Genomic DNA, 27,413 nt, shown 5'->3' with positions numbered 1-27,413 from the left:
TTTTCTACAGAATCCTTCCCACTAGTTCAGGATATCTGGCTTCTGAACATTAGTCCAAGTTTATCATATTCTCCCTTGGGCATTATACCTTGCCTGCTGACAGTTCACTTTTAAGGATCATACCTTCATCCTGAATGGTGTCCCAAACTCTACACCACCTAATTTGATGTTTATTCCTTTCTCGTATAGTCAACATTTAATTCCCAACATACTTTATTTATGACCTCACATGATAGAGTACACCAAGTGATGAGCTTTTAACACTGTGATCTCAGTATCATCAAAAAGTTTAATCTGTGATTATAAATACAATTTATTTTGCTTGGGAGGTAGACATTGCTAGAGGACTCATGTGCAAGCTAAGTTGTAATCCAGATTCTGTGTAAAGAAATGATTAATATGATAAAAAGTATATTCATCCTTGATTTCTTTCTTATATATTGAAAATTGAGACTTTTTAATTCATAAAAATTACTATTATATATTTTTGGTCCATATTCATGTTCTACTTTAAAGCTTAATAGCCAGTGGATATTAACATCATAGTTATCAATTTTTCAAAACTGGTTGTCAATATTTTGTAGTCTAAGAGTTCCAGAAGAATGGTTCCCATCTGTTGCAGTGTGTATTCATCTGCTGTGGGTGTTTACAAGCCTTTTATCTGTGGACATGGCACAAATCTGCTATGCTGCTGAGATTCACTCATATGCCATGGGAATCAGTCATATGTGGGTTGTGTCACATGTCAGGTCACATGTCAGGTCACATGTGGGGTGCATGTTTCACTGAAGAGACATTCTCTATGAATGTAAGAATGGGAGGCAGTGTATGGTTGGGGGAAAATCATGAACTTTAGAATCAGAACATTAGAGTTTTAATCCCTCTAACACTCAAGCCTTACACACATTATTCAACCTCTCTGAGCCCCAGTTTTCTCACTAAGAAAAGCAGATATTATAGCTATACATCAACAAAGCTGCTGTAGGGACTGGAGAAAAAGAAGAAATTGCTGTGGAGCACCTAGCATGATGACTTTAGTAGTCACTTAAAAATAAAATCATTAATGATTAAAAGTAAAGTACTCATACCACTAAAGATCAAGGACAAGAAATTATAAAACAATTGTTACAAAGATAAGCTTTAGAGCCAGACCCAGGAAATCTGCAATCTGTCTTTGTTACTTTCCAGCATCTCTTAGTGCTTCAACTTCCTCATCTACAAAATAGAGTTAATGATAATAGGCTTAATAATAGCTATAAGTTTGTAATGAGAATTAAATGAGTCAATGTTGTAACTGCTTAAAAGGCTACCTGCTATGTAGTAACTTTTATATAGATTTTGTGAAATAAAATAAATATATTCCATTGCTACATATGATTTTCTTTGTCTTTACAAAGTAAAAATGTGTACATAAGATGTTATGGAATAACTCAAATGAACTTTTTGGCCATCCTAACACTTTTTATTATTCCCCTGTACCACTTTACAGAGTTTGCACTATTTTATTTACTTTCTGTGTCAGAGGTCAGTTGTGTTATTTGTGGGAGACTTGAGTCACTAGCTATGGGTGTGAAGGTTTGGGGAGTTAATGGCAAGCAACTGCAAGGAGATCCAACTAGTCAATCCTAAAGGAAATCAGTCCTGAATATTCACTGGAAGGACTGATGCTGAAGCTGAAACTTCAGTACCTTGGCCACATGATGCAAAGAACTGACTTATTGGAAAAGACCCTGATGCTGGGAAAGATTGAAGGCAGGAAGAAAAGGGGACAACAGAGGATGAGATGGTTGGATGGCATCACTGACTGGATGAATATGAGTTTGAGCAAGGTCTGAGAGTTGGTGTTGGACAGGGAAGCCTGGCATGCATGGGGTCGCAAACAGTCAGACGCGACTGAGTGACTGAACTGAACTGAACTGAATGGGTCCATTCCTTGATCACATATTCTATAGCAGTTGCCTAATACTACTGATTTATTAATGAATATAAGTTATGATCACAATACATCTGTATTTAATGAAGTACAGTGGCAACCAAGTTAATGTCTATATTCATAATCAGACTATCCTTAGAATTTTTTCACAATCAAGGCCATTGTCCTTGAAAGTCATAGAAAACCATAAAAAGACTCCTCCCACATATACTAGTTTTATTTTGTTTTAAGTTTTTGAGAGAATATTATTCAGTTTTAGACTTGCTTGCATGCTGAGCATTGTAATTACTAAGAATCAGGGGGCAGAAAAGGTGTTTGACCTGGAAGAATTTATTATCCAAGGGAAAAAGTTCAAGTTATTATAAAATGCTGCATTACCAAAAAATAAGAATTCCACATGAACTGACATATGTAAACAGCATGTGCAAAACTGGGAAATGAACATTTCTGAGTAGCTCTCTATTTCCCCCAGTACTGCACAGATGCAGTGAATATTTATGACCCCATAGTTGTCCCCTTCACACTTAAAAGCTACTGTGAGTTATTTGCTTTATTTTTCAATGTTTTTTAAAAATCATGTTAATTTTTAAAAATCTAACTTGGAACTTCAAGACATGCACCCCAGTTGTATACATAATTTTCTAAAAATTCTAATAAAAATCTAAAAATTTACTTATAAGGCTATTTCTTATAAGGAAATGGACACTTACATTTTGATTTTCATTATTCAAAGAATAAGCTGAACTATTTCATGGTTCACAAGTTACTTTAATTAGTTGAACTTTATAGATAAGAACAATTCTGCTTAATGGGACACCATTACAGTGCCCATTTAAAAGAAATAAACCTTCCAAGTCACTATCTGTTTCATGAGTCTTAATTAATTGTCATCTGAATGGCAGAGGGAAGCATTATCAAAGAGTTTACAGATTTCAGTGGAGGAATAGAAATAATTTAATTTTCAGGTTATAATCTATTTCAGTAGTTTCTGTTTTTAGATTGTTGCTTTTAAAATCCCACAAATGAGTAGTGAATATCTTACTAACTATAAGGAACTATAAAACTTATTTATAAAACACATATTTTCTTTAAACTTTTCAGAGGCAAGTGCAGTGTTTACCAAAAACAAGGTTGGAAAGTCCCTATCTGTATCATATTCATAATAATAGTATGCAGTGCAATCCACCACTCTGTGACACATCTTAAATTTCAATTGAAATCTCAGGCAGTAAGGACACTCAAAGCTGTCAGATACCTGCAAGATTTACCTAATACAAGAGTCTCAAGTAAAACATACTGTATAAGAAACAATTGTGTGTCTAACAAGATTTAAACAAACAGGAGAATCAGTAATCAGCAAAAAATTAGTACAGTTATTTATGTTGCACTCAATTTAGTAGAATACAATCAGGAGTTACTGGCTGAAAAAAATATTGCTGATAGAGCAATGTCTTATTCATAGAGGAAGAGTCTTACTTAACAATGTCTAATTTCACTTGACTTCTATTTACCCTAGCCCACTTCATGTCAGACTAGTATTTCAAATCTTTGGACTGTAAAGTACAGATTTTAAAATTGTGTGCTTTTCCTCAAAACTGCTATTCAGAAGACTACATAGGTTCTTAATTAAGTATATAGATGTGGGTTATATCACCATGTATTCTACATTCTCATCAGTTTTCTTGAGACTGAATCAGAAGTGCAAGAGTAGAAAGTCAGTTTGAAATTTGGCAGAACTTCATGAATTTGGATTCAAGTAATTTTGTACAGTTCTGAGGTTGCAATGAACTTTATTTAATTAATCATTTCTTCCCACAGTGCATGCATTAATTCTGCAACTTTTCCTAAAGAGGATAAATTAATTCTGTAAAATATTTTAGGATATTATTATTATAGAACACATAACTTCCATGAGTTTCAGAAGCACTCATGAAATAATAAACAATGTGATTCTCTCCTCACTTCTTTTCGTTTTTTTTCTAATACTCTGGATATACATTTATGTATCTACCTTTAAAAATATTTATTTACTTAGTAACATGTAAAAGACATTTGAAAATATCTGGATAGAGGATAATTTATGGTTATTAATTTGGCACCCAAGGTGTCAGATGCAGGACCTCTCTGTTATTAGCAACATTAGGTAAACCAGCTACAGAATAACAAATTGCAAACAAATGTTTAGATTGATCTCATTTCATTTTTAAAATCCCTTAAGGCCTCTATGAAGAAAACAAATGTGATTGGCTTTGTCAGTCGCATTCTGAGCCGCCCTGATGGAGATGACTAAAAGTGAATTCTGTAAAAATAACTTATAGCTTAATTTCTTTTTAAATTCAAGCTGGTTTGTTACAAGGAGGTCATACTAAAATTTGCCTAATTAACGTAAAATCAAATTGTCCTATACCTTAAATTTCCCAGGTTGCTCAGTGGTAAAGAATTCACCTGCCAACGCAGAAGATGAAGGAGACCCAGATTCAATCCCTGGGTCTGGTAGATCCCCCTAGAGGAGGAAATGACAACCCACTCCAGTATTCTTGCCTGGAGAATCCCATGGACAGAGGAGACTGGCAGGCTACAGCCCATAGGGTCACAGAGTCAAACACAACTGAGCATGCACGCATATATACCTTAAACTTAAGTAATACTACAAAACAGTGGTTCTCAATTTCTGTTGTTGTTCTTCCACTACCTCGTTACTAGATTTACACATCAGTGAAACAATCATTTAGAAGATACTTTTTGGGTGATGCTTGCATCTGATCTAACAAATAAACTACCTCCACTATTATTATAGAAACACACAGGAAGAAATAGGTATTTACAGTCATATTTTCACACAAGTCGAGGGCAAAGTCACCTAAAGAAATTTCAAAGAACATATATTGAGAAATATAACAATAATTTTTTAATATACATTCATAAAATCAGTTAAAGGGAAACATTGTGTTTCCTTTCAAACCTGTGGTTGGGGATGAGTCCAGATCTCCACAGTAGTTGTTCCTTTCATGGGTGTGTGAGATCGTACAACTTCCTTCATTGGCTTTAAAGAAGGAAAAAACAGAAGTATTTGATAAATGATTTGTTAAATGTGAAAAACATAGTACATTGCACACAAGCATCAAACACAGGTAAGTAAAAGAGTGCCTGAGTAAATATCTCTTTCCAGATACTGAAGTTATTGAGAATTTACAGTGTAACAAGTACAGTTCTAGGTAAGGGAATAAACAAGAGAAAAAAGAACTCTTTTTCTCATAAAGCTTATATACCAGTGTTACATTTAAGAGTTCCATTAAACATATGAATAGGATTGTGGAGGGCAAATTTTAAATATTTAAATGAATGAAATTTAAGCTGCAGACACTTTCAGTCCAATGCTTTTACAACTCAATGGCTTCAATAACTTGTGTTTGCAAATTTACAGTGTCTGAAATTAAAATCTATCCTGGGAGTGCCACCACATCACAAAGTTGCTATTTATCATAGGAAGATATTTAATAGTTGATATAAATGCTAAGAAATTTATGAATTGGTACACAGATACTAGCATACCAACCCAGAATAATTATCACGATCTTGAAAAGACATTTTATATCCATTTTATTTTTCTCAAGACAGAGAGCATATTCTCTGTTTTAATAAAGTGGAATATATTTAGAAAAGGCAGAGGAACCAGAGATGAAATTGCCAACATCCTCTGTATCATTGAAAAAGTGAGATGGTTCCAGAAAAACATCTACTTTTGCTTTATTGACTAGGACAAAGCCTTTGACTATATGGATGACAACAAACTGTGGAAAATTCTTAAAGAGATGGGAATACCAAACCACCTCCCATGCTGCCTGAGAAATCTATATGCAAGTCAAGAATCAACAGTTAGAACTGGACATGGATCAACACACTGGCTCCAAATAGGGAAAGGAGTATGTCAAGGCTGTATATTGTCACCCTGCTTATTTAACTTATATGCAGAGTACATCATGAGAAATGCCAGGCTGAATGAAGCACAAGCCAGAATCAAGATTGTCAGGAGAAATATCAATAACCTCAGATATGCAGATGACATCACACTTATGGCAGAAAGCAAAGAAGAACTAAAGAGCTTCTTGATGAAAGTGAAAGAGGAGAATGAAAAACCTGGCTTAAAACTCAACATTCAGAAAACTAAAATCATTGCATCTGCTCCCATCACTTCATGGCAAATAGATGGAGAAACAATGGAAACAGTGAGAGACTTTATTTTCCTGGCCTCCAAAATCACTGCAGATGGTGACTGCAGCCATGAAATGAAAAGACGCTTGCTCTAAGAAGAAAAGCTGTGACCAATCTAAACAACATATTAAAAAACAGAGGCATTACTTTGCCAAAAAAAGTCCGTCTAGTCAAAGCTATGGTTTTAACATGTATGAATGTAAGAGTTGGACTATAAAGAAAGCTGAACATCAAAGAATTGATGATTTTGAACTGTGGTATTGGAGAAGACTCTTGACAGTCCCTTGGACTGCAAGGAGATCCAACCAGTCCATCCTAAAGGAAATCAGTCCTGAAAATTCATTGGAAGGACTGATGCTGAAGCTGAAACTCCAATACTTTGGCCACGTGATGTGAAGAGCTGACTCATTTGAAAATACCCTGATGCTAGGAAATATTGAAGCTGGAGGAGAAGGGGAAGACAGAGGATGAGATGGTTGGATGGGCATCACCGATGTGGTGGAGATGAGATTGAGTAGGCTCTGGAAGTTGGTGATGGATAGGGAAGCCTGGCCTGCTGCAGTCCACAGGGTCACAAAGATTCAAACACGACTGAGTGACTTAACTGACTGACTGTATTTTCTATATGTGTGAATTTAGTATATGGGATAAAGGGTTTGGAACATCACATTTTTAAGGTTTGGTTGAGCAAGAATTATTATGCTTTCATTTAAATGCAAATTGTGTTTATTCTGCAATGACACTATAGCTGTGAAAAAAGAATTCAATATGCATTTATATTACCAGGCTAAGCACTCATCACAACATTCCAACTCACAGGAAAGCAACAGAAGAATTAGGAATTTAAAATGAAACATATCATCTTAGAATTTCATCACAAAAATAAATAAAAATGAGTGACAAAAATCAGTTTATGAAAGGCTCATTTGTTAGCCAATCAGAGAGAACCACTTACTGATGTGAGTTATTAAATCAGACTTGCTTAGATAACCAAAGAAACAGGTCTAGAAAATATAAACTTAAGATTATTACCATTTCACCACATTGAGAGTAACATCAATGGTGTTTTTTTTTTTTTAAGGCAAATGATATTGGGTAGTTTTCCTTGTCTTCTTCATGAGTTAACAGATCCTACCAACAACTTTTAATTATTGATACTTACTTGAGGAAGCAATAACAAGTTTGAAGTGACTGAAGAATGAATTGTGTAGAACAGAATGGACAAGAATATTTTTGAAGAATTTGACAAAACCTGATCTGGAATCTGCTAAGGTGTCTTGCAATTAATGGTGGATAAGATAAATGTGGCACAGAAAAAAAGTTTAACTGGACAAATATACAAGACTTGGGAAAATGTAAGGTGTTCAAGGCCTATGTTTATTGTACTAATATTATACATCAGCAGGTGTTTTGTGCAAAATATTTGAGTGTATCATGTGTTATTGAACTAGGAGTGTCAATAGTGAACTTTATTCACTATTGATAATGGAACCATATTCATTCTGTGAACTTTCATCTAAACAGCAAGCTGAATATTCTGACTTGCCCTACCATATATATAAGTAGTTAGAATATAAATTGGCTTATAAGTGGCAAAGTTTTATTTTTGAGCTCAAAGCCAAGACTGAAATTTTGCTGAATTGGAAGTTCCCTTCGCCACTATTATTGAATACTGACTCACTCTGGCAGTTAGTTTTCATTGCAAACTTGATAATGTCTCAATAAATCAGTTTAAAATTGTAAGGTTAATGAGTGCTTATATGCAAGACTTACACTACAGTAAAATCATGTTGATGACAATCAAAATTTTGAATCGCAAGTAATGGTAAGTTACTATATACACTCCAGTCCTCTAGAAGTTCAAATAAGCAAAATCTCTATCTGTGCACACACACAAATTTGCAATGGGTTGCAGTAAATATGGAATTAAGGAGCCTTTACCTAACTGTCAATTATAAATGTTTAATCTTTGGGTCTTCCCTTGTGGTCTAGTGGTTGAGAATCCACCTTCCAATGCAGGGGACTCAGGTTCAATCCCTGGTCAGGAAACTAGGATCGCATATGCCATGGAGCAGCTAAGCCTGTGCACCACAACTACTGCACTTGTGCACCACAACTAGAGAACTCATATGCCACAACATAAGATCCCTTGTGGTGTAACTAAGACCTAACACAGGCTAATAAATAATTTTTTTAAAAAAAGAAATGATTAATCTTCAATATAATCACACTAAATGGCTTCTGCTGCTGCAGCTAAGTCGCTTCAGTCGAGTTGGACTAAATGGCAGATATGAAGGAAAAATCTAATAGAATTTTTCACATGCCTTCTAAAGATAGATATGTTGAGTTAAAACTATATGCTTCTGGACTGATATCAGTATGTGGCAGTACCTATCTGTGTGAAAAGACATTTTCCAAGATCAGATACACAAGTCCATTAATTAGTAGTTCTCTGCTACATGAAATTTCGTACTCATTACACTTGATGATGTAAATAGCATCAGTTAAAATTTTATGGAAATTTGGTTTCTCTTTTGTTATATATAAAACTTCATGAAACTGAACAGGGCCTTGTGGGGCTCCTGGACACAAAAGTCTTTCTATTTCCCCTGTTTCTTGTTTGTAGGAAATAGGCTTCATCCAGACTCCATGACCATCCCTAGTTCCAAAGGGCATGTTCAAACAGTTGCTAATCAGGGAAAGGAAAGGATAGGAGAAAAAGGAGGAGCAGTTAAGAAACAATAGTGAAACCTTGGGGCAGGGTCCTGGTTCCTCCTGAAGGGATATATATAACAATATTTTTGAGTTCTTCTACTGGAACTAAGATCCCAACCAAATGGAAGATGTTAACTATTTGATGAAACATTCTTCATTCCAGAGAAAAAGTCAGAGTTTGATAACCTTGAGAACCACAGAAGCCCCTCATAAGACCACATGATGCCAGGTGATCTGTATATTGAAGGAATGCAGGCCCTGCATGCACCCTGATCCTTTTCAGCAGCCTTGCTCCTTGAACCATTACTAAAAAATTCACCACAAGCTCCCTTGGAATGGGACACACAGTTTTGAGGTCATTAGCCCACTGTGGCCTTTTTTGCCTGCAATGGCATCCTTTGCCTGACAAGGCAATAAAGCTATTCTTCTCTACTTCACCCTTTACAGAAAAGGTTTGCTGACCTCTGATCTAGAGGAAAAGAAAAGAAACACTAGTAACTATAATTGATGGACAAGTCTATGAAATAAATACAACCCCTAGAAGCAGAGGGTAAAGAGGAGAGTTTTTCTGGCAATTTAGTCTAAGTTAGGGAAATCCAAGATGTGTTCTATATGATGGAAGATGTAACTGAATGATGGGACAAATATATGGGAAAGTGAATTAAGTACATACTCCTGATGGACTTGTAAAGTCAACTGGTGATTTTATAGGGGCTTCCCTGGTGGCCCAGATGGTAAAGAATCTGCCTGCAATGCAGGAGACCCAAGGTTTGATCCCTGGGTTGGTCAGATCCGCTGGAGAAGGGAATGGCTACTTACTCTAGTATTCTTGCCTGGAGAATTCCATGGACAGTGGAGCCTGGTGGGTCACAGTCCATGGGGTTGCAAAGAGTCAGACACAACCAAGCGACTTTCACTTTCATGTTTTCATTATACACTAAAAAAAGCAGAAATACTCAAATGTATTTGAGCAAAGTGTTCTGTGCCATAGGAGTTTCTAGGCAGATTTGTGCTCAGATCTCAGATTTAGCTTTATTATTAAACCAAGTCTACTAGTGTTACATTTCCCATGCACATTTTAACCATTTGTTTTTAACATTTTCTGTCAATTGTAAGCAGTTTTATGTCTGTCTATGGAGCTATTTGTTAAATGTATCATGCCACATTGTAGATGAGCAAAATGCCACCCTAAGATATATATTTTTGACATGAGGATTAATTTAGGCTGATTATTTTTAAGTAACAGAGGGCTTAGGAAGTTTTTCCTTTTCCTCCCCCGTTAAAGTCCTAAAAGAATTTAGATAAAAGGCTTATTCCCAGAACAGAGCTATCACTAGAGATATTTGCAAAAAATATAAGCATGATGAGATGGGGGAAACTAAGCAGGGCCTCTGTGTCCCACCCTCTCTGCAGGGCCCAGGGAACATTTGTTTACCAAAGATTTGCTTTTCCATCTCCATGTGAATTGCCTTCCTCAGCTTCAAAGTCCCAGATCACTACCCCCAGGATCCTTCTCTGCGTAGAGCTGAAGATGGTATTTAAGGTGAGACTGACAGCCATTTTGGTGAGTAACTCAGTTTCCCTCAGTTCAGTTCAGTTGTTCAGTCATGTCCGACTCTTTTCAACCCCATGAATCGCAGCACGCCAGGCCTCCCTGTCCATCACCAACCCCCGGAGTTCACTCAAACTCATGCCCATCCAGTCGGTGATGCCATCCAGCCATCTTATCCTCTGTTGTCCCCTTTTTCTCCTGTCCCCAATCCCTCCCAGCATCAGTCTTTTCCAATGATTCAACTCTTCGCATGAGGTGGCCAAAGTACTGGAGTTTCAGCTTTAGCATCATTCCTTCCAAAGAACACCCAGGGCTGATCTCCTTTAGAATGGACTGGTTGGACCTCCTTGCAGTCCAAGGGACTCTCAGGAGTCTTCTAGGTCTCTCCTATGTATGCATGTTATTCAATTTTTGTTTGATTTTGCCTGTTAATTTGTCTCATGTTAATTTAATTCTTAGACCAGTGAGAAGAACTTAGAAAGATAGAGTAAAATTTTTCCTCTCTGTGCTGTGCTTAGTCACTCAGTCATGTCTGACTCTTTGCAACTCCATGGACAGTAGCCCACCAGGCTCCTCTGTCCATGGGGATTTTTCAGGCAAGAATACTAGAGTGAGTTGTCATGCCCTCCTCCAGGGGATCTTCCCAACCCAGGGATTGAACCCAGGTCTCCAGTGTTGCAGGCAGATTCTTTACCATCTGGCCCAACAGGGAAGCTCATTTCCTCTCTGACAACATTCAAATGTTCACTGAACTATATAAGGATGGTATTTTAGGTGGTCAAATACTTAAAGCTATGTGGATGTATCTTTTCCACTTAAATTTGGCAATTAAACATCTCTATTGTATAATATGCTTCAATATTCAAACATTAAGAAAAATCTATTGGTTTGTTTTTGTACAAAAAAACAAATTAAAGTTAAAATAATACTCCCACCCCTAAAAATGTTCTTCCATTACCCCTCCCCCTTCTACCAAGACCCACAGTTTTAATGCTAGTAACTAGGAAATAGTCTAATAAAATAGCTCTAACATACAGAACTGCTGAGCATTAACTACGATGAAAGTGAAAGAAATGGTAGTTCTAGGATTAATAGTGATCAAAAATACGTATTTTACTTTTTTTAAAAAATGAAATATGGTTCATCATTGACATCTGAAAATTAATACGCTTATCTACATTTCTGTTCCCTTACATGTACCACATACTGAACCAATCTGCATTTTCCCTTTTATGGAATCAGATGTCAAGTAAAGAGTAAAGTGCTTTATAATAATCACTGTCTTTAAAGCTTTAAGCCTCATTTTATCCAGTTCATGTTAAGACAGTGCTCAATAGTAAAAAGTGAGAAGTATGTCTTACCATTGAGCTTAAAGAGTTTTGAGAAGTGTCACTGGCATTATTGCTAAAAGTACAAAAATAATACTTTCAAGAGAAGGATGGATATATATTGGATCTCCTTATCATTCTTGAGTCAGATATTACTAGTTCATAGTTTAGACATTGGAAAGGAATTCAATGTTATTTTAAAATGTATTAAATCCTTAAACACTAACATTTCACCCATGATGTTCTGTTGGTCTAATAAAATAGTCATATGTGAAAGAAAAAAAAAAAAAGTTCATTTATCTTATTTCACCTTTCAGAATCCAGAAATTTTATGGTTTAAAAATTTATCTATAGTCTGCTTGAGTGATTTTACCTAGAAATGTGGGAAGAGTCCAGCTAATAAAAAGTATTGATTCAGTGTAAATGACCAAAACTCTATTAAATCTCCCCCAATTTGGGGGGGGGGGGCAGGTCTGAGGCAAGAAGTAAGGAAATTTCAGCCAAATTTCTATTCACAGAAATGTGAATTATAGCTCATAATATATACAATGATATAGTTTCTGTGATTGTCAGGAACATATTTTCAGCTGCCACAGGATTTAGTCTTTCAAAAAATAGTGGGAGACTGTTACACGTGACCTATAAGAGTAAAATTCACTTCCCCAACTGTAAGGGGACAACAGAGGTTGAGATGGTTGGATGGCATCACTGACTTAATGGACATGATTTTAAGCAAGCCCTGGGAGTTGGTGATGGCCAGGGAGGCCTGGTGTGCTGCAGTCCATGGGGTCACAAAGAATCGGACACAACTGAGAGACTGAATTGAACTCAACTGTAGGTGCCTTGCCAAAAAAAAAGGCTTATGAAGCAACATGATTTGATTGAACTCTCTAAATACAGCAAGACCTTCTAACTCTTCTCGAATATTTTCCTGACAGTTTCACACAGAAGCTGAGCTTCAGGGGCTTAACATATTGACTGCATACCTTCCCTCGCCTAATCCCAAATTACTGGACCGTGCAAACGCAGACTAATTTTGTGATCAGTTTAAGGTGAAATGTGGAATGCATACCTCATTCTCCCCGTTAAAAAAATTTATTGTCACTTAAATCTAATTGTTAGGGGAAGCACACTGATTGAAACCGCCCACCCTGGCCAGGCACCATAGTAACCATTTACATGAGTTGTTTTATGACAGGAGATCCTGATATGAATACAGAACTAATAAGCCACCACCAACCAGAAGAGTTCGGGAAAGGTTGAAAGGAGACACCGCGTGTCCATCCACTTCCCAGAATCCCTCTCACTAGCATCCATCTTGGCTGAGCGATGCGTGCACCACCAGGAAAGACTCTGAATTAGAATGATTGGCCAAAGACCACCCGGAATCTAATCCCATCACCATAAAACCCGAGACCGCGAGCCATGTGGCAGAGCAGTTCTCCTGGGTTCCCTTACCCTACCGTTCTCCACCCAGGTGCCCTTTCCCAATAAAATCTCTTGCTTTGTCAGCACATGTGTCTCCTTGGACAATTCATTTCTGAGGGTTAGCCAAGAGTCCAGTTTTGGGGCATGGAAAGGGTCCCCCTTCCTGCAACATAATGATAAGAAAATTATAGTTAAAATAAGATCATGATATCTCGGACTAGAGTCTCAACATTATATTATTGTTTCAAAATCTAACAAAAAGAGAATCCAGAGGAGCTTCAGTGATTCAGCAATTACATTTCTTTCTCAAATATAGCTGGTTTCCCATTAGAAATGCAAGTATGTTTCCATTTTCTTGGTAATCATACACACTCCAGGAATCTCAAATTTTGCAGAAACGTGGCATTCTAAATTGTCACAACCATCCCTTTATTTAACTACTAAAGACTACAAGTGAATTTAACTCATAGATTATTGTTATTTTATTGCTGTATATTTGACATATTGACAGATTAGGGGAAAAAAGTCTCCTCAAACTATCATATGAGACAATTTTAGGAGAGTTTTATGTAATACCTACCACAAAGATATATGCCTAAAGAAATGTAAGGTTGCAGGTGATGTTTCTAGAGATAACATTTACAAAAATTTCCCCACATTCTCATTTACTTCTTTAAAAGAAATCAAAATCCTTACTATGGAAATAATATCCATCAAAACCATGGCAACATTTACAAATATGAACTGTAATTTGATCCCTATTTTTGCCCATGATATGTTTAGTTGAAGGATTTTGTGTTAAAATCCTTGGCAAAATATCAACTTTCAACTTTTGTAATAAATCACAGGGAACATTTTTCAATGATAGAGAATACACTCCAGAAAATTCCTTCGTTAATCCCTACTCTCTTTAAAGTTTCTTAAGGTCCTTCTGTGTGTTTTTCTGTCTCACAATTAGCAAAGTGGTAGGCAATGTGTAAAAAGGAAAAGATAGGTATTAAATATTTAAAAAGAATTAACATCTACTCAACAACACAGTGTTATAATGGAAAAGGCAGGGCTATTGGAATCTGCTTCTGTCTCTACCTCCTACTAGTTTTACGAACTCTGTCAAATTAAAGATGACTATTAGTTTCATTATCTGTGAAATGAGTATAATATGAGCCTCTTAGGATCATTGTATTATACCAAGTTACTATAGTAAAGTGCCTGACATTTTACAAGTATCTGATTCACTTGAACTTATGGATATATCTTCCCTAATCACATGAAGTGGAAACCATCTAAAGCCATCCACCATGTGGTTCTCTCTCTCTCCCGTCCCTCTTCTTCCCTCTTTTTACCCCAACATTTTTCAAACTACTAATTCCAATTACTTACAAAAGGTTCTTGCATATTTGAAAAATTAAAATTACAAACCACTACAATAAATAGCACAGTAATATGATGATTGAAGGTAGAGGGCAAAATAAAGGCAGACATTATTCTCTACTTTCTAAAATTATTGTATAGCCTCTAATTGGGAGAAAAAAACAGGTTTTTGATTATAGATAAATTCTATAATTTTGATTTTAGATAAATTTTTGATTATATATAAATTTTTTTATTATAGATGAATTCCTCTTAGCAACAAAAAAAATAAATTATTTGTGAATTTAGTTGGTGTTTCCAAAAATGTTGGTTTATAGAGCCAGAGTTTTTGTGAAATCTTCAGAGTCTGAGAGCCAACATTAATCATGTTTATGAATGTCTAAAGATAAATAAAGCCAAATTGATGATTTAAATTTTTTCAGTGAATTGACTAATTAAAATGTTATAGAATGTGTGTAAATTTGCTGAAATTTCAATGAAAAAAATTTTTTGGATTGAGGCACGAATGAGAGAGTTTAGATTGAAATTTAAAGATGGAGTTTGATACTTGGTATTCATTTAAATTTTTCAAGTTTACTTAAAATATTGTCCCCAAAAGTACTGAATCAATTATACACTTGAAGAAATATAACAAATTAAATTTTACCTAATAAGTTTTACAGAGTAAAGCCTTCCCATATAAACTCATAGACTAAATTTATACCACATTTTTGGGCAAGGAAGTAAGGCCATAAAATACACAATTTACTATGTTTCCTTTCCACATGGTAATTGGGACACATTTGTCAGAGATAAAAAGTTATGAAAACCTATGTTTATCCACATTCTGGTATAGACAGAATATTGTGGTTCTGGAACACTTTATGTCCTACTATTAACTCTTCTTTATTGTTTGGATTTTTTTTTTTTTTTTTTGGCTCTCTTTTTTACTTGCAAGCTGGTGTTAAGAGACATTGGTTTCTCAAAGGAAAACACACATTTCTTAGTGGTAGACGGAATGGTGTAGAAAGATTTACCAGGTTCAGTTCATATCAGTTCAGTTGCTCAGTTGTGTATGACTCGTTAAGACCCCATGGACTGCAGCACATCAGGCTTCCCTGTCCATCACCAACTCGCAGAGCTTGCTCAAACTCATGTCTATTGAGTCGGTGATGTCATCCAACCATCTCATCCCCTGTTGTCCCCTTCTCCTCCCGCCTTCAATCTGTCCCAGCATCAGGGTCTTTTCCAATGAGTCAGTTCTTCACATCAGGTGGCCAAAATATTGGAGTTTCAGCTTCAGCATCAGTCCTTCCAATGAATATTCAGGATGGATTTCCTTTAGGATGGACTGGTTGGATCTCCTTGCACTCCAAGGGACTGTCAAGAGTCTTCTCCAACACCACAGTTCAATAGCATCAATTCTTCAGTGCTCAGCTTTCTTTAAGGTCCAATTCTCACATCAATACATGATTACTGGAAAAACCATAGCTATGACCAGAGGGACATTTGTTGGCAAAGTAAAGTCTCTGCTTTTTGATATGCTGTCTAGGTTGGTCATCTCTTTTCTTCCAAGGAGCAAGTGTCCTTTCATTTCATGGCTGCAGTCACCATCTGCAGTGATTTTGGAGCCCCCCCAAAACAGTCTCACTGTTCCCATCATTTCACCATCTATTTGCCATGAAGTGATGGGATCGGATGTCATGATCTTAGTTTTCTGAATGTTGAGTTTTAAGCCAACTTTTTCACTCTCCTCTTTCACTTTGCTATGCTGTTTCCAGTGGTCATATATGGATGTGAGAGTTTAACTATAAAGAAAGCTGAGTGCCGAATAATTGATGCTTTTGAACTGTGGTTTTGGAGAAGACTTTTGAGACTCCCTTGGACTGCAAGAAGATCCAACCAGTCCATCCTAAAGGAGATTAGTCCTGGGTGTTCATTGGAAGGACTGATGTTGAAGCTGAAACTCCAATAGTTTGGCCACCTGATGTAAAGAGTTAGCTCATTGGAAAAGACCCTGATGCTGAGAAAGATTGAGTGCAGTAGGAGAAGGGGAGGACAGAGGATGAGATGGTTGGATGGCATCACTGACTCGATGGGCATGGGTTTGGGTGGACTCCATGAGTTGGTGATGGACAGGGAGGCCTGACGTGCTGCAGTTCATGGGGTCACAAAGAGTCAGACACGACTGAGCGACTGAACTTTCATCGACAGACTTTTCAGTTCTTCTTCACTTTCTGCCATAAGGGTGATGTCATATATGTATCTGAGGTAATTGGTAGTTCTCCTGGCAATCTTGATTCCAGCCTGTGCTTCATCCAGCCCAGCATTTGACATTATGTATTCTGCATATAAGTTAAATAAGCAGGGTGACAATATACAGCCTTGACATACTCCTTTCCCAATTTGGAACCAATCTGTTCTTTTATGTCCAGTTCTAACTATTGCTTCTTGACCTGTGTACAGATTTCTCAGGATGCAGGTAAGGTGGACTGGTATTCCCATCTCTAAGAATTTTCCACAGTTTGTTGTGATCCACACAGTCAAAGGCTTTGTTGTAGTCAATAAGGCAGTTTTGTTTTTTTTTTTTGTTTGTTTGTTTTGTTTTGTTTTGTTTTTTAATCTCTTGCTTTTTTGATGATCCAGTGAATGCCGGCAATTTGTTCTCTGATTCTTCTGCCTTTTCTAAACGCTTTACTATGAGCAAAGTTAGTGGAGTTGATGGAATTTTAGTTGAGCTATTTCAAATCCTAAAAGCTGATACTGTGAAAGTGCTGCACTTAATATTCCAGAAAGTTTGGAAAGCTCAGCAGTGGCCACAGGACTGGAAAAAGTCACTTTTCATTCCAATCCCAAAGAAAGGCAATGCCAGAGACCAGGTTAATATAAACTAAAATTTATTTTAAGAATATATAGTTTTTCTAAAAAAAAAAAAAAAAGAATATATAGTTTTTCTGTGATAACTGCTATCATCAAAGCTTAAAGGATGAAGGCTTAGGGAAAGCACTGTAGAATTATTCAGTAGGCATATCCAGTGTTTTCCAGACTGGTCTGAGTCCCTCAGATGTGTTTTGGCATTTCAAGAATATTTTGACTCTCCTTCTGGTTTTAGTTAGGTCTAAGCAAAATGTGGCAAAAAGAAGGGAGTAGGCTTTGAGGAATATATTCACTTATCCATGAAGATTCCAATGGTTCTGCCAAAAGCAAACAGCTATTTTGAAATTGTCTTCAAGGGTAACAAATCACCAGGTGGAAAAATCAACAAGCTTGGAGCACTTAATTAGACCTTTTATCTTAATCATCAATAAGTCAAGTGCATGCTTGTGTGGTTAGGGAAGGGGGGAAGTGTTATAGAAGGGGGATGAATTAACACTTAGAAAGCTCAAAGGTTTAACAAAACCTGACATGAGATTTGCCAGATGGTTTGGTACTGGATTGTAAAACTTGAAACTAATCTTAGTTTAAGAGTTTTAATGGCTGTATATCTTTTATAAAGCCTCTTGCTCTTCTGCTATGGTGATTCTGCAAAATTATAGATCAGGCTTTAAAGAACAGCTTCTATGAACAGTCTCCTTAAATCTCAGCTAAACTGAGCAAGAAGATTATATGTTATTATGAGGCAGCACAACAGGATTTTTCCCCAGCAAACATAATGATGTGAAAATGGATAAAGCTATGACTCTGTGCAAAGAGGTCATCCATTGAAGAACAATGATTTTCACACAGATTATATGTACATGTTGAAACATTCACATTGCAAAAGCTTTTTCTTAATGTTTCTTTGAAGAACTCTGATCCCAGCAAGCAACCAGATCTAGATAACAAGACCCAGCGATCTTATCACTAGGAGGTGGCTTGCCCCAGGGCACTTGAGAGAGATTGTGTCTGTCACAGACATTTACTGGAAAAAAATAAAGTATAATATTTATTTACCAGGTAATTTGTATTTAGTCCCAGCTTACTGAATTTATTTGAAGGAGAAGATATTTTTCTCAGTTTTACATAATTTAAGTTTATTGCACATTAAAAATACATATTCTTATTAGCACACAAAAGACCAAAAAGGTAATACACAGAACTATAATCCTGTATATATTTTCATATTTCAGTATTCCTACTAAAAGCTGATTAAGGTATGTGCCATAATAATGACCCTCAAATATGCAGTAGAAGACTTATGCCATCATCAGATTATTTAACACCAGATTGTTTGAACTTTCTTCTTTTAAATATCAACAATTACAGAATATACCAATACATTATGTTTAACACCTTTAAATAATAATTTGTGTTTGCTTCGTCACTAGGTTAATTCTTGCTTTCAACTCTCTAATAATGACTGGAAATTACTCCTCAAAGTAGACACAGATATTTCAAACAAATCATTGCTGATTTTTTTGCAAGAACTAGATCCAAATAAAGACCCAAGAATGTACATTCATGGGCTTCCCAGGTGGCTCAGTGGTACAAGAATCAGCCTGCCAATGCAGAGGACACAGAAGACTCAGATTCAGTCCTTGGTGGGTAAGACCCCTTGAGAAGGAAATGGAAACCCACGCCAGTATTCCAGCTGAAAAATTCCATGGACAGAGGAGCTTGGCTACAGTCCATGGGGTCTCAAAGAGTCATACATGATTGAGCACATGTACATGCACAGGCATACACATGCACACGCACACACACACACACACAATTACAAAATTCATTTAGTAATCATTTTCAAAGTAATTATTGTCATGGCAGTTACCATAAATTCCAAGAATACACCATGTAAGAAGAATCTGGGCTAATCTCTTAAATGATTTCAAATTCTTTAAAGGTGGCTATGAAAGCATTAAAAACTATTCTAAGCTTACAATTCAAAAATAACAATTATACATTTTCAAAGATTTTATAAATTGTTAGAGAAAAGATGGGATTGGTAGTAAATCTTTGCTCTAAAATAATTTTTCTAATAGGAATTGAAAGAGCTCGAAAGAGTGAGATTAACTGACTATTTTGCAGCTTAATGTAGGATAATTTTTATATAAACATTAATTTTTATAATTTTTCTTAGACATGTAGGAGCAGAAATAATTCATGCATTTATCACACATTTTAAAACATGTGTCTTTCACTTGGAAACATTCCCATGCATAAATCTCTTTAATGGAGAAATATATGATAATTTATTAAATGTTATAACAATGTTTAAGTTGAAATATAAATATTATTTTGCAATTGGAAAAGAAAAATACAGCAAGTTTGGCCAAATTGCCATTTCCTTCTCCAATGTGTGAAAGTGAAAAGTGAAAGTGAACTCTCTCAGTCTTGTCCGACTCTTAGCGATTCCATGGACTGCAGCCTACCAGGCTCCTCTGTCCATGGGAGTTTCCAGGCAAGAGTACTGGAGTGGGTCGCCAGTGCCTTCTCCAAAACACAGTATGCTGCTTAGTCACTTCAGTCGTGTCCGACTCTGTGCAACCTCACAGACGGCAGCCCACCATGATCCCCTGTCCATGGGAGTCTCCAGGCTCCTCTGTCCATGGGAGTTTCCAGGCAAGAGTACTGGAGTGGGTTGCCATTTCCTTCTCCAATGCATGAAAGTGAAAAGTGAAAGGGAAGATGCCCAGTCATGTCCAACTCCTAGCAACCCCATGGACTGCTGCCCATGAGGCTCCTCCGTCCATGGGATTTTCCAGGCAAGAGTCCTGGAGTGGGTTGCCATTGCCTTCTCTGAAACACAGTATAGATGAAGCTAAACTCCTAAAGATTTAACTCTTTCCTACAATGAAAAACATGACACAATAAAAATTGTTTAAGTTATTGGCGTCTTTTTTGTCTCCAATAAAGGAACCAGATCAGTATATAAACTAGATGTCCTCATGAAGAGGATATGATGTATATCAGTAGTACTAATATCCACATCCCCTGACAATCTCTGGTAAAGATAAATTAACCTTTGTTAAGAACACACACATAAAACAATGTCTTTATCACTACCACCAGTCTGTAATCTTGCTTGCAGTAAGTTTTCCTAATGATTATGTCAAATGCAAAATCTCTCTTTCAGTTACATATTAAAATCTGGATTGGTAACTCCTAAATGTTAAACATGTTTGCCCTTAACTATAAGTGAATTATAATTGTATCATCTGTATCTATTCTGACTGGCCATCATTCAGACATAAAAATTATGACATCAATTATTTAAATAGAGAATGAAATTATGGACTTCTAATTTTTCCTTCTAATGTTTCCCCCATGAACACAAAATCTATGGGAAAAGGGTTGTCGGACAGCTGATGGTCACAGCAATTATGAATTAGCTTTATTCTCCAAAAATCAAATTACAAGTCAAAAATTACAAATTATATGCTTTTTTATCTCTTAACATCAGGACATTAGATTCAAGTGTGGGACAGAGAGAGCGAATTTTCCTATTTCATTATGGAAATAATGATTTCCCTCAGGATTTGTATCATAAGGCATAAAAAGAAACTTCTTCCCAACCATGAAAATTTAGTGAAGGTATATTAATAATTTAGAAAATATGTTTTCATTTCCAAATAAAGAAACAAAGTCTTACTAGATTTCTTGTCCAAAAGAAAACTATCTCATGAGATTGCTGTCATGAAGTCTTCTGAGTTTTTCAAAGGTGCTACTTATATTGAATTTTTCTGAAACATGTGTGTGTGCTTAATCTCTCAGTCACGTTCAACTCTTTGCGACCCCATGGCATGATCAAATAAGGATCCTCATTGCCACTATGAGAACTTGGCTTTGTAAGTATAAATTCAATATTAAAGAATTAAAAAAAATCCATGTAGACCCTATTTAAGCTTCTAATTAAAATTAGTTTTCAAGATGAAAAAGCTTACTAATTAGCTACTTTAAAAGCATTCATCAGTATTGCTTGCTAAACATACATATCTCCAATTCCTAGCTTGATATTAATAAATCAGTAATGAAATAAGGGTGATTTCTACAGTTAAAAAATATGCTAGACTAAGGTATGGTTAAATCTAATTTCCTTTTGCAAGAACCTGCAGAATATTATATTAATATGATTATACTAAAGTCCTTCATAAAATAATGACATTTCTATTTCCTCAAGAGATCCTTCTGGAAATCTCAAGTGATATGTATGGTAAGCAAATTTTTTGACCTGAATTTGTCTACAACCTACATCAATCAGCTAAAAACATGGAACAAAAAGTAAGCAGAGGAATGGAGAATAACAAATAAATAAGAATGGAAAAATAATAAATCTAATTAGTGAGGAAAGAAAGAAGTTGCTGTCTGGAATATGACAGGAAATACTGTAGGTGAAATAGAGGCATAACCTATATAACTGGGCCCCTATCCTAAGCGATTACTGAATTTAGATGGATAGTAAGGCAAAGGGGAAATATCCCAATGTCAACAACAAAAACTAAATAGAGTCCATATTAGCTTAACTAAAGCAAATTTACCTTGACCAAAGCAAAAGGAATAACAAACAAATATGAAAATGGAATGTTAAAATTGGAATTAATTTACAACCAGTAGAAAATTAGCACTGGTTAGTTTTGTATTAGAACTTTAGGGGAAATTTGCATATTATGACATTATAATAAAAGCATCAGCAAAGTAACAACATCACAAGTATGTCTCTTTATAGGAAATTTTCTAAATCTATGTTAGATTAAAATCTCAAGTTTATTTCACAGTAGATTTTATAGAAAGTGGTCTTTAAGGACTAGCTAAAAAGTAAAAATAAATAATATATATTTCTGAGAAAGCAAACATTTCATATATCCAGAAATGTATGATCATTTATTATTATTATTATTTTCCCATCAAATGTATTGAGGAAACATCTATTTACTAGACTCATTGGAATCTTAAGAGAAATGAGCACTCATTATGTACATACATGGGAACAATATTTAGACTGATAAGACAGGAATGTTGAAATCCTTTTGAAGTCAAGGGAAAATGCAATAGTTTGGCAGTGTTTGGTGGGTAAAGTGATTGCATAAATAAACTAAATTAATAGCAAAGATTTTGAACTATTATTTTTTAAGCTGCCTACTTTAACTCTAGCCTAACCTGATTAAATAATATACCAAACAGGGGTTTTCAAGGAAGATACGAATGTAATTATTCTTCTAGCTCAAGACCTACATGCTGCGTGCTTAGCTGCTCACTTGTCTCTGACTCTTTGTGACCCCATGGACTGTAGCTCACCAGGCTCCTCAGTTTATGGGAATTCTCCAGGCAAGAATACTGGAATGGGTTGCCATGCCCTCCTCCACGGGATTTTCCCCACCCAGAGATTGAACTCATGTCTCCTGCATTGCAAAGGGATACTTTAATATCTGAGCCACCAAGGGAAGAATATTATGTTTTAGATTTCAAATATCTAATCAATTTGGCTATTTGCAACAAAATAATTTGTATATAAATAGTTTGAGTTGATAGGTAAAAATAACAGAGTTTCGGAACACAGGGTTTAGAATCACACAGACCTGAATCAAATGCTTTTTGTGCATGTTAACATATTGTAAAGGCTTGTACAAGTTAGTTAATTTATTTGAATCTCTGTTTGCTCATCTTTAAAAGGGATTGGAATGAGGATTAAACAGATATATGTGCATAGCAATTAGAATACTCCCTGACATATACCATTAGTATTCAATAGATCCTGCCATCTATTTCATGTTAGTCCAAAATAAATATAATCACCTTGATCCATAATCAATGTTTGGGCATAAGAGGGTCTACTTTAGTTTCCTATAGACTCCAAGAAGGAAGAAAATGATAGTCCAATACAGCACTTCAGTCATAACATATAACCTCTTTGAGAATGACTCTGTAACAATTTACATCTCATTCCACATAATATCACTTACCAGACATCCTATGAAACAGCCTTAGACTACATTACTAATTATATTTCTCTCTCTGCCTTCCTCATACTGGCCCATCCACACTGTCTTCCTTGTTTCCCTTTTACTATATAACCATGTTCTGGTTCCTTGTTCTTGTGCATTTGGAAATGTCTTCCTCTAGATTTCCATATGGCTCAATCCCTGGAGAAGGAAATGGCAACCCACTTGAGTATTCTTGCCTGGAAATCCCATGAATGGAGGCTCCTAGCAGGCGACAGTCCATCGGGTTGCAAAGAGTCAGACACAACTGAGCAGTTTCATTTCACTTCACTTACTGCTTTCAGATCTTTGATGACATAGGAAAGAAAGCTATGTCAAACCTAGACAGCGTTTTAAAAAGTAGAAACATCATTTTGCTGACAAAGGTCTGCAAAGTTAAAGCTATTGAGCTTCCCTGGGTGCTCAGATGCTAAAGAGTCTGCCTGTAATGCAGAAAACCCAAGTTTGATCCCTAGGTCAGGAAGATCTCCTGGAGAAGGAAATGGCAACCTGCTCAAGTATTCTTGCCTGGAGAATCCCATGGACAGAAGAGCCTGGAGAGCAACAGTCCATGGGGTCACAAAGAGTTGGGCATGAATGGGAGACTAACACGTCACTTCACTTCATGGTTTTATTAGTAGTCATGTATGGATGTGAGAGTTGGGCCATAAAGAAGGCTGAGCACTGAAGAACTGATGCTTTCAAACGGTGGTGCTGGAGAAGACTCTTGAGAGTCCTTTGGACAACAAGGAGATCAAACCAGTCAATCCTAAAGGAAATCAACTCTGAATATTCATTGGAAGGACTGATGCTGAAGCTGAAACTCCAATATTTTAGCCATCTTATAGAAAGAGCCAACTGACAGGAAAAGACCCTGATGCTGGGAAAGATTGAGGACAGGAGGAGAGGAGGGTGACACAGGATGAGATGGTTGGATGCCATCACTGACTCAATGGACATGAGTTTGAGCAAACGCTGGGAGATAATGAAGGACAGGGAAGTCTAGCATGCTGCACTTTCAGTTCAGTTCAGTTCAGTCGCTCAGTCATGTCCGACTCTTTGCAACCCCATGAATTGCAGCACGCCAGGCCTCCCTGTCCATCACCATCTCCAGGAGTTCACTCAAACTCACATCCATCGAGTCAGTGATGCCATCCAGTCATCTCATCCTCTGTCTTCCCCTTTTCCTCCTGCCCCAATCCCTCCCAGCATGAGAGTCTTTCCCAGTGAGTCAACTCTTTACATGGGGTGGCCAAAGTACTGGAGTTTCAGCTTTAGCATCATTCCTTCCAAAGAAATCTCAGGGCTGATCTCCTTAAGAATGGACTGGTTGGATCTCCTTGCAGTCCAAGGGATTCTCAAGAGTCTTCTCCAACACCACAGTTCAAAAGCATCAATTCTTCAGCGCTTAGCTTTCTTCACAGTTCAACTCTCGCATCCATACATGACCACAGGAAAAATCATAGCCTTGACTAAACGGACCTTTGTTGGCAAAGTAATGTTTCTGCTTTTGAATATGCTATCTAGGTTGGTCATAACTTTCCTTCCAAGAAGCAAGCGTCTTTTAATTTGATGGCTGCAATCACCATCTGCAGTGATTTTGGAGCCCAAAAAGATAAAGTCTGACACTGTTTCCACTGTTTCCCCTTCTATTTCCCATGAAGTGATGGGACCACATGCCATGATCTTAGTTTTCTGAATGTTGAGCTTTAAGCCAACTTTTTCACTCTCCACTTTCACTTTCAATAAGAGGCTTTTTAGTTCCTCTTCGCTTTCTGCCATAAGGGTGGTGTCATCTGCATATCTGAGGTTATTGATATTTCTCCCGGCAGTCTTGATTCCAGCTTGTGTTTCTTCCAGCCCAGCGTTTCTCATGATGTACTCTGCATATAAGTTATATAAGCAGGGTGACAATATACAGCCTGGACATACTCCTTTTCCTACTTGGAACCAGTCTGTTGTTCCATGTCCAATTCTAACTGTTGCTTCCTGACTTGCATACAGGTTTCTCAAGAGGCAGGTCAGGTGGTCTGGGGTTCCCATCTCTTTCAGAATTTTCCAGTTTATTGTAATCCACACAGTCACAGTTTTTGTTCTGCATTTTATGGGGACACAAAGAGTCGGACATGACCCAATTACTGAACAATAACACATTTACAATTTTTCAGTATGTTCTCATAATCTCAAACTTCCTTCTCTATTTTATTCAATAGTACTTAATATGTTGACTGTCTTCATTTTCTAAGACTGCTATAACAAAATACCACAATCCTGACTGGTTGAAACAACAGAACATAATTTCACAGTTTGGGAGGTCATAAGTCCAAAATCTTGGTATTAGCAGATTTGGTCCCCTCTGGCAACTCTGAGGGGAAATTTGTACCATGCCTTCTCTCTCCTGGCCTCTGGTGGCTACTGGTAATCTTTGGCATCCCTTAACTTGGGGCTGTATAACTCCTGTCTCTGCCTCCTTCACATGGCCTTTTTTTCTGTGTCTCTGTGTCTTCCTCTCTTCTTATAAAGGACCTGTCAGTGGATCTAACTCACTCCCCACCCACAATACACAAGATTCTTAAGTATATCTGCAAAGACTCTTTTTCCAAATAAGGTCACATTTATAGGTACTGGGGATTGGGACTTGGACATGTCTTTTGGAAGGACACATATTAATCCACTAGATTAATTTAGTATAAATGTGTTTATCTATATTTATTTATTCATCTATTTGTTCATTCTCAATGTCCCCCTACTAGAATGTTGTCCATGACAAAGTTTAAATTTTTTTTCTTTATATTTGTGCCTTAAACAATTTCTGTCACACAACAAGAGCTTAATAAATTTGTGTTAAATAAATGAAGAAGAAAATGTGTATGAGACACAGAGGTTATCAAGATAATTGAAGCCAAAAGTAGAAATAAAATTTAAAAAAAAAAACAGGAAAAGAGAATTTGAAAAATAACGTCAGACTGTGTGAAGAAATACAGAAAAGAGTAAAGCCTTTGAAGCCAAAAGTTTTTACATGTGAAAGAAAAGAAAGGAAAAAAAAAAAAAATCACGGTCACTTCATTTCCTGGAGTACTGACTACTTTCAATAATGTATTTGTTAGAATGAGCAAGCTGATGTTAAGGCTATGGGTTAAGGAGAAATAGGATCATTTCTTTTAATTATTCAATCAACATTAACTGAGAAGCCACTATATGCCAAACAGAGTTGTAGGGTGTAGAGTCAAAGAACATAGCTGTCTGAGATTGTGTCATCCCTACTATACAATGTTTGAAGTGTTCCCATTCAGTGTCATTGTCTCAAAGATTTAGAGGCATTGGAAAAACTAACTAATCTTCTGCCTCCATTTTCATTAAGACATTAAGTATTTTACAGATACTCCCAACATACTGTCAAGAATAAGAGCTGAAAATAAGTGTGTTAGCTTGATTACACTAAAATGCATATGATTACACTAAAAAGCATGACAGATATAAAAACATCACATAAAATGTTAAATGAAATTATCAAATGACATACTAAGAAGAAAGCAAAATAATATGCTTAGCAATATATGCTTTAAAATATGCTTGATATAAAAAATAATGTTGCATCTGCTAAGAAATATTTTTTAGACCAAGAGGATGATCAACAGAGATTTGCTACAGTGCCAATATGCAAACTTTTAAAGAAAATTTCTGTAATGTGAATGCACACTATGTAATTGGCTGACAAAAATTTAACCATTGATAGTTTAGAGCAATAAGAACTGCAAATCTATTGTTAAATTTAAATTTTAAATGTCCTTGCTTCCCATTATCATTCCTATAGAAACATAAGATAGATCATATATTCATTCAAAGTGCTAAAATAATTCAATATATAAAAACAAATTTTAAGACTGTCATGAGGCATTAGAATCTTAGTCATATTGCTATATTAAAAAAAATCACTTATATTTGGATTTCTGCCAACTAAACTTGACCATGTGAAATTATATTCCATGTATGTATAGTCA

The 27,413-nt window shown here is 36.2% G+C and overlaps 1 protein-coding gene across 3 annotated transcripts in view; it reads right to left on the bottom strand.

Moving 5' to 3' along the window:
* The window catches only part of LOC538674 (protocadherin-11 X-linked), an 801,970-nt gene that overhangs the window by 371,330 nt on the left and 403,227 nt on the right, over nt 1–27,413 (bottom strand). For all 3 annotated transcript variants that reach the window (XM_059883735.1, XM_059883736.1, XM_059883737.1), the window contains exon 4: nt 4,896–4,976. In XM_059883735.1, coding sequence (XP_059739718.1) covers nt 4,896–4,976 — 81 coding nt within the window. The remainder of the gene's footprint in view (nt 1–4,895; nt 4,977–27,413) is intronic.

This window comes from Bos taurus, chromosome X, assembly GCF_002263795.3.
Source record: "Bos taurus isolate L1 Dominette 01449 registration number 42190680 breed Hereford chromosome X, ARS-UCD2.0, whole genome shotgun sequence".
Classification (NCBI taxonomy): Eukaryota; Metazoa; Chordata; class Mammalia; order Artiodactyla; family Bovidae; genus Bos; species Bos taurus.
Note: the sequence above shows the minus strand (reverse complement) of the source record. Positions and strands in the feature narration are given on the sequence as shown.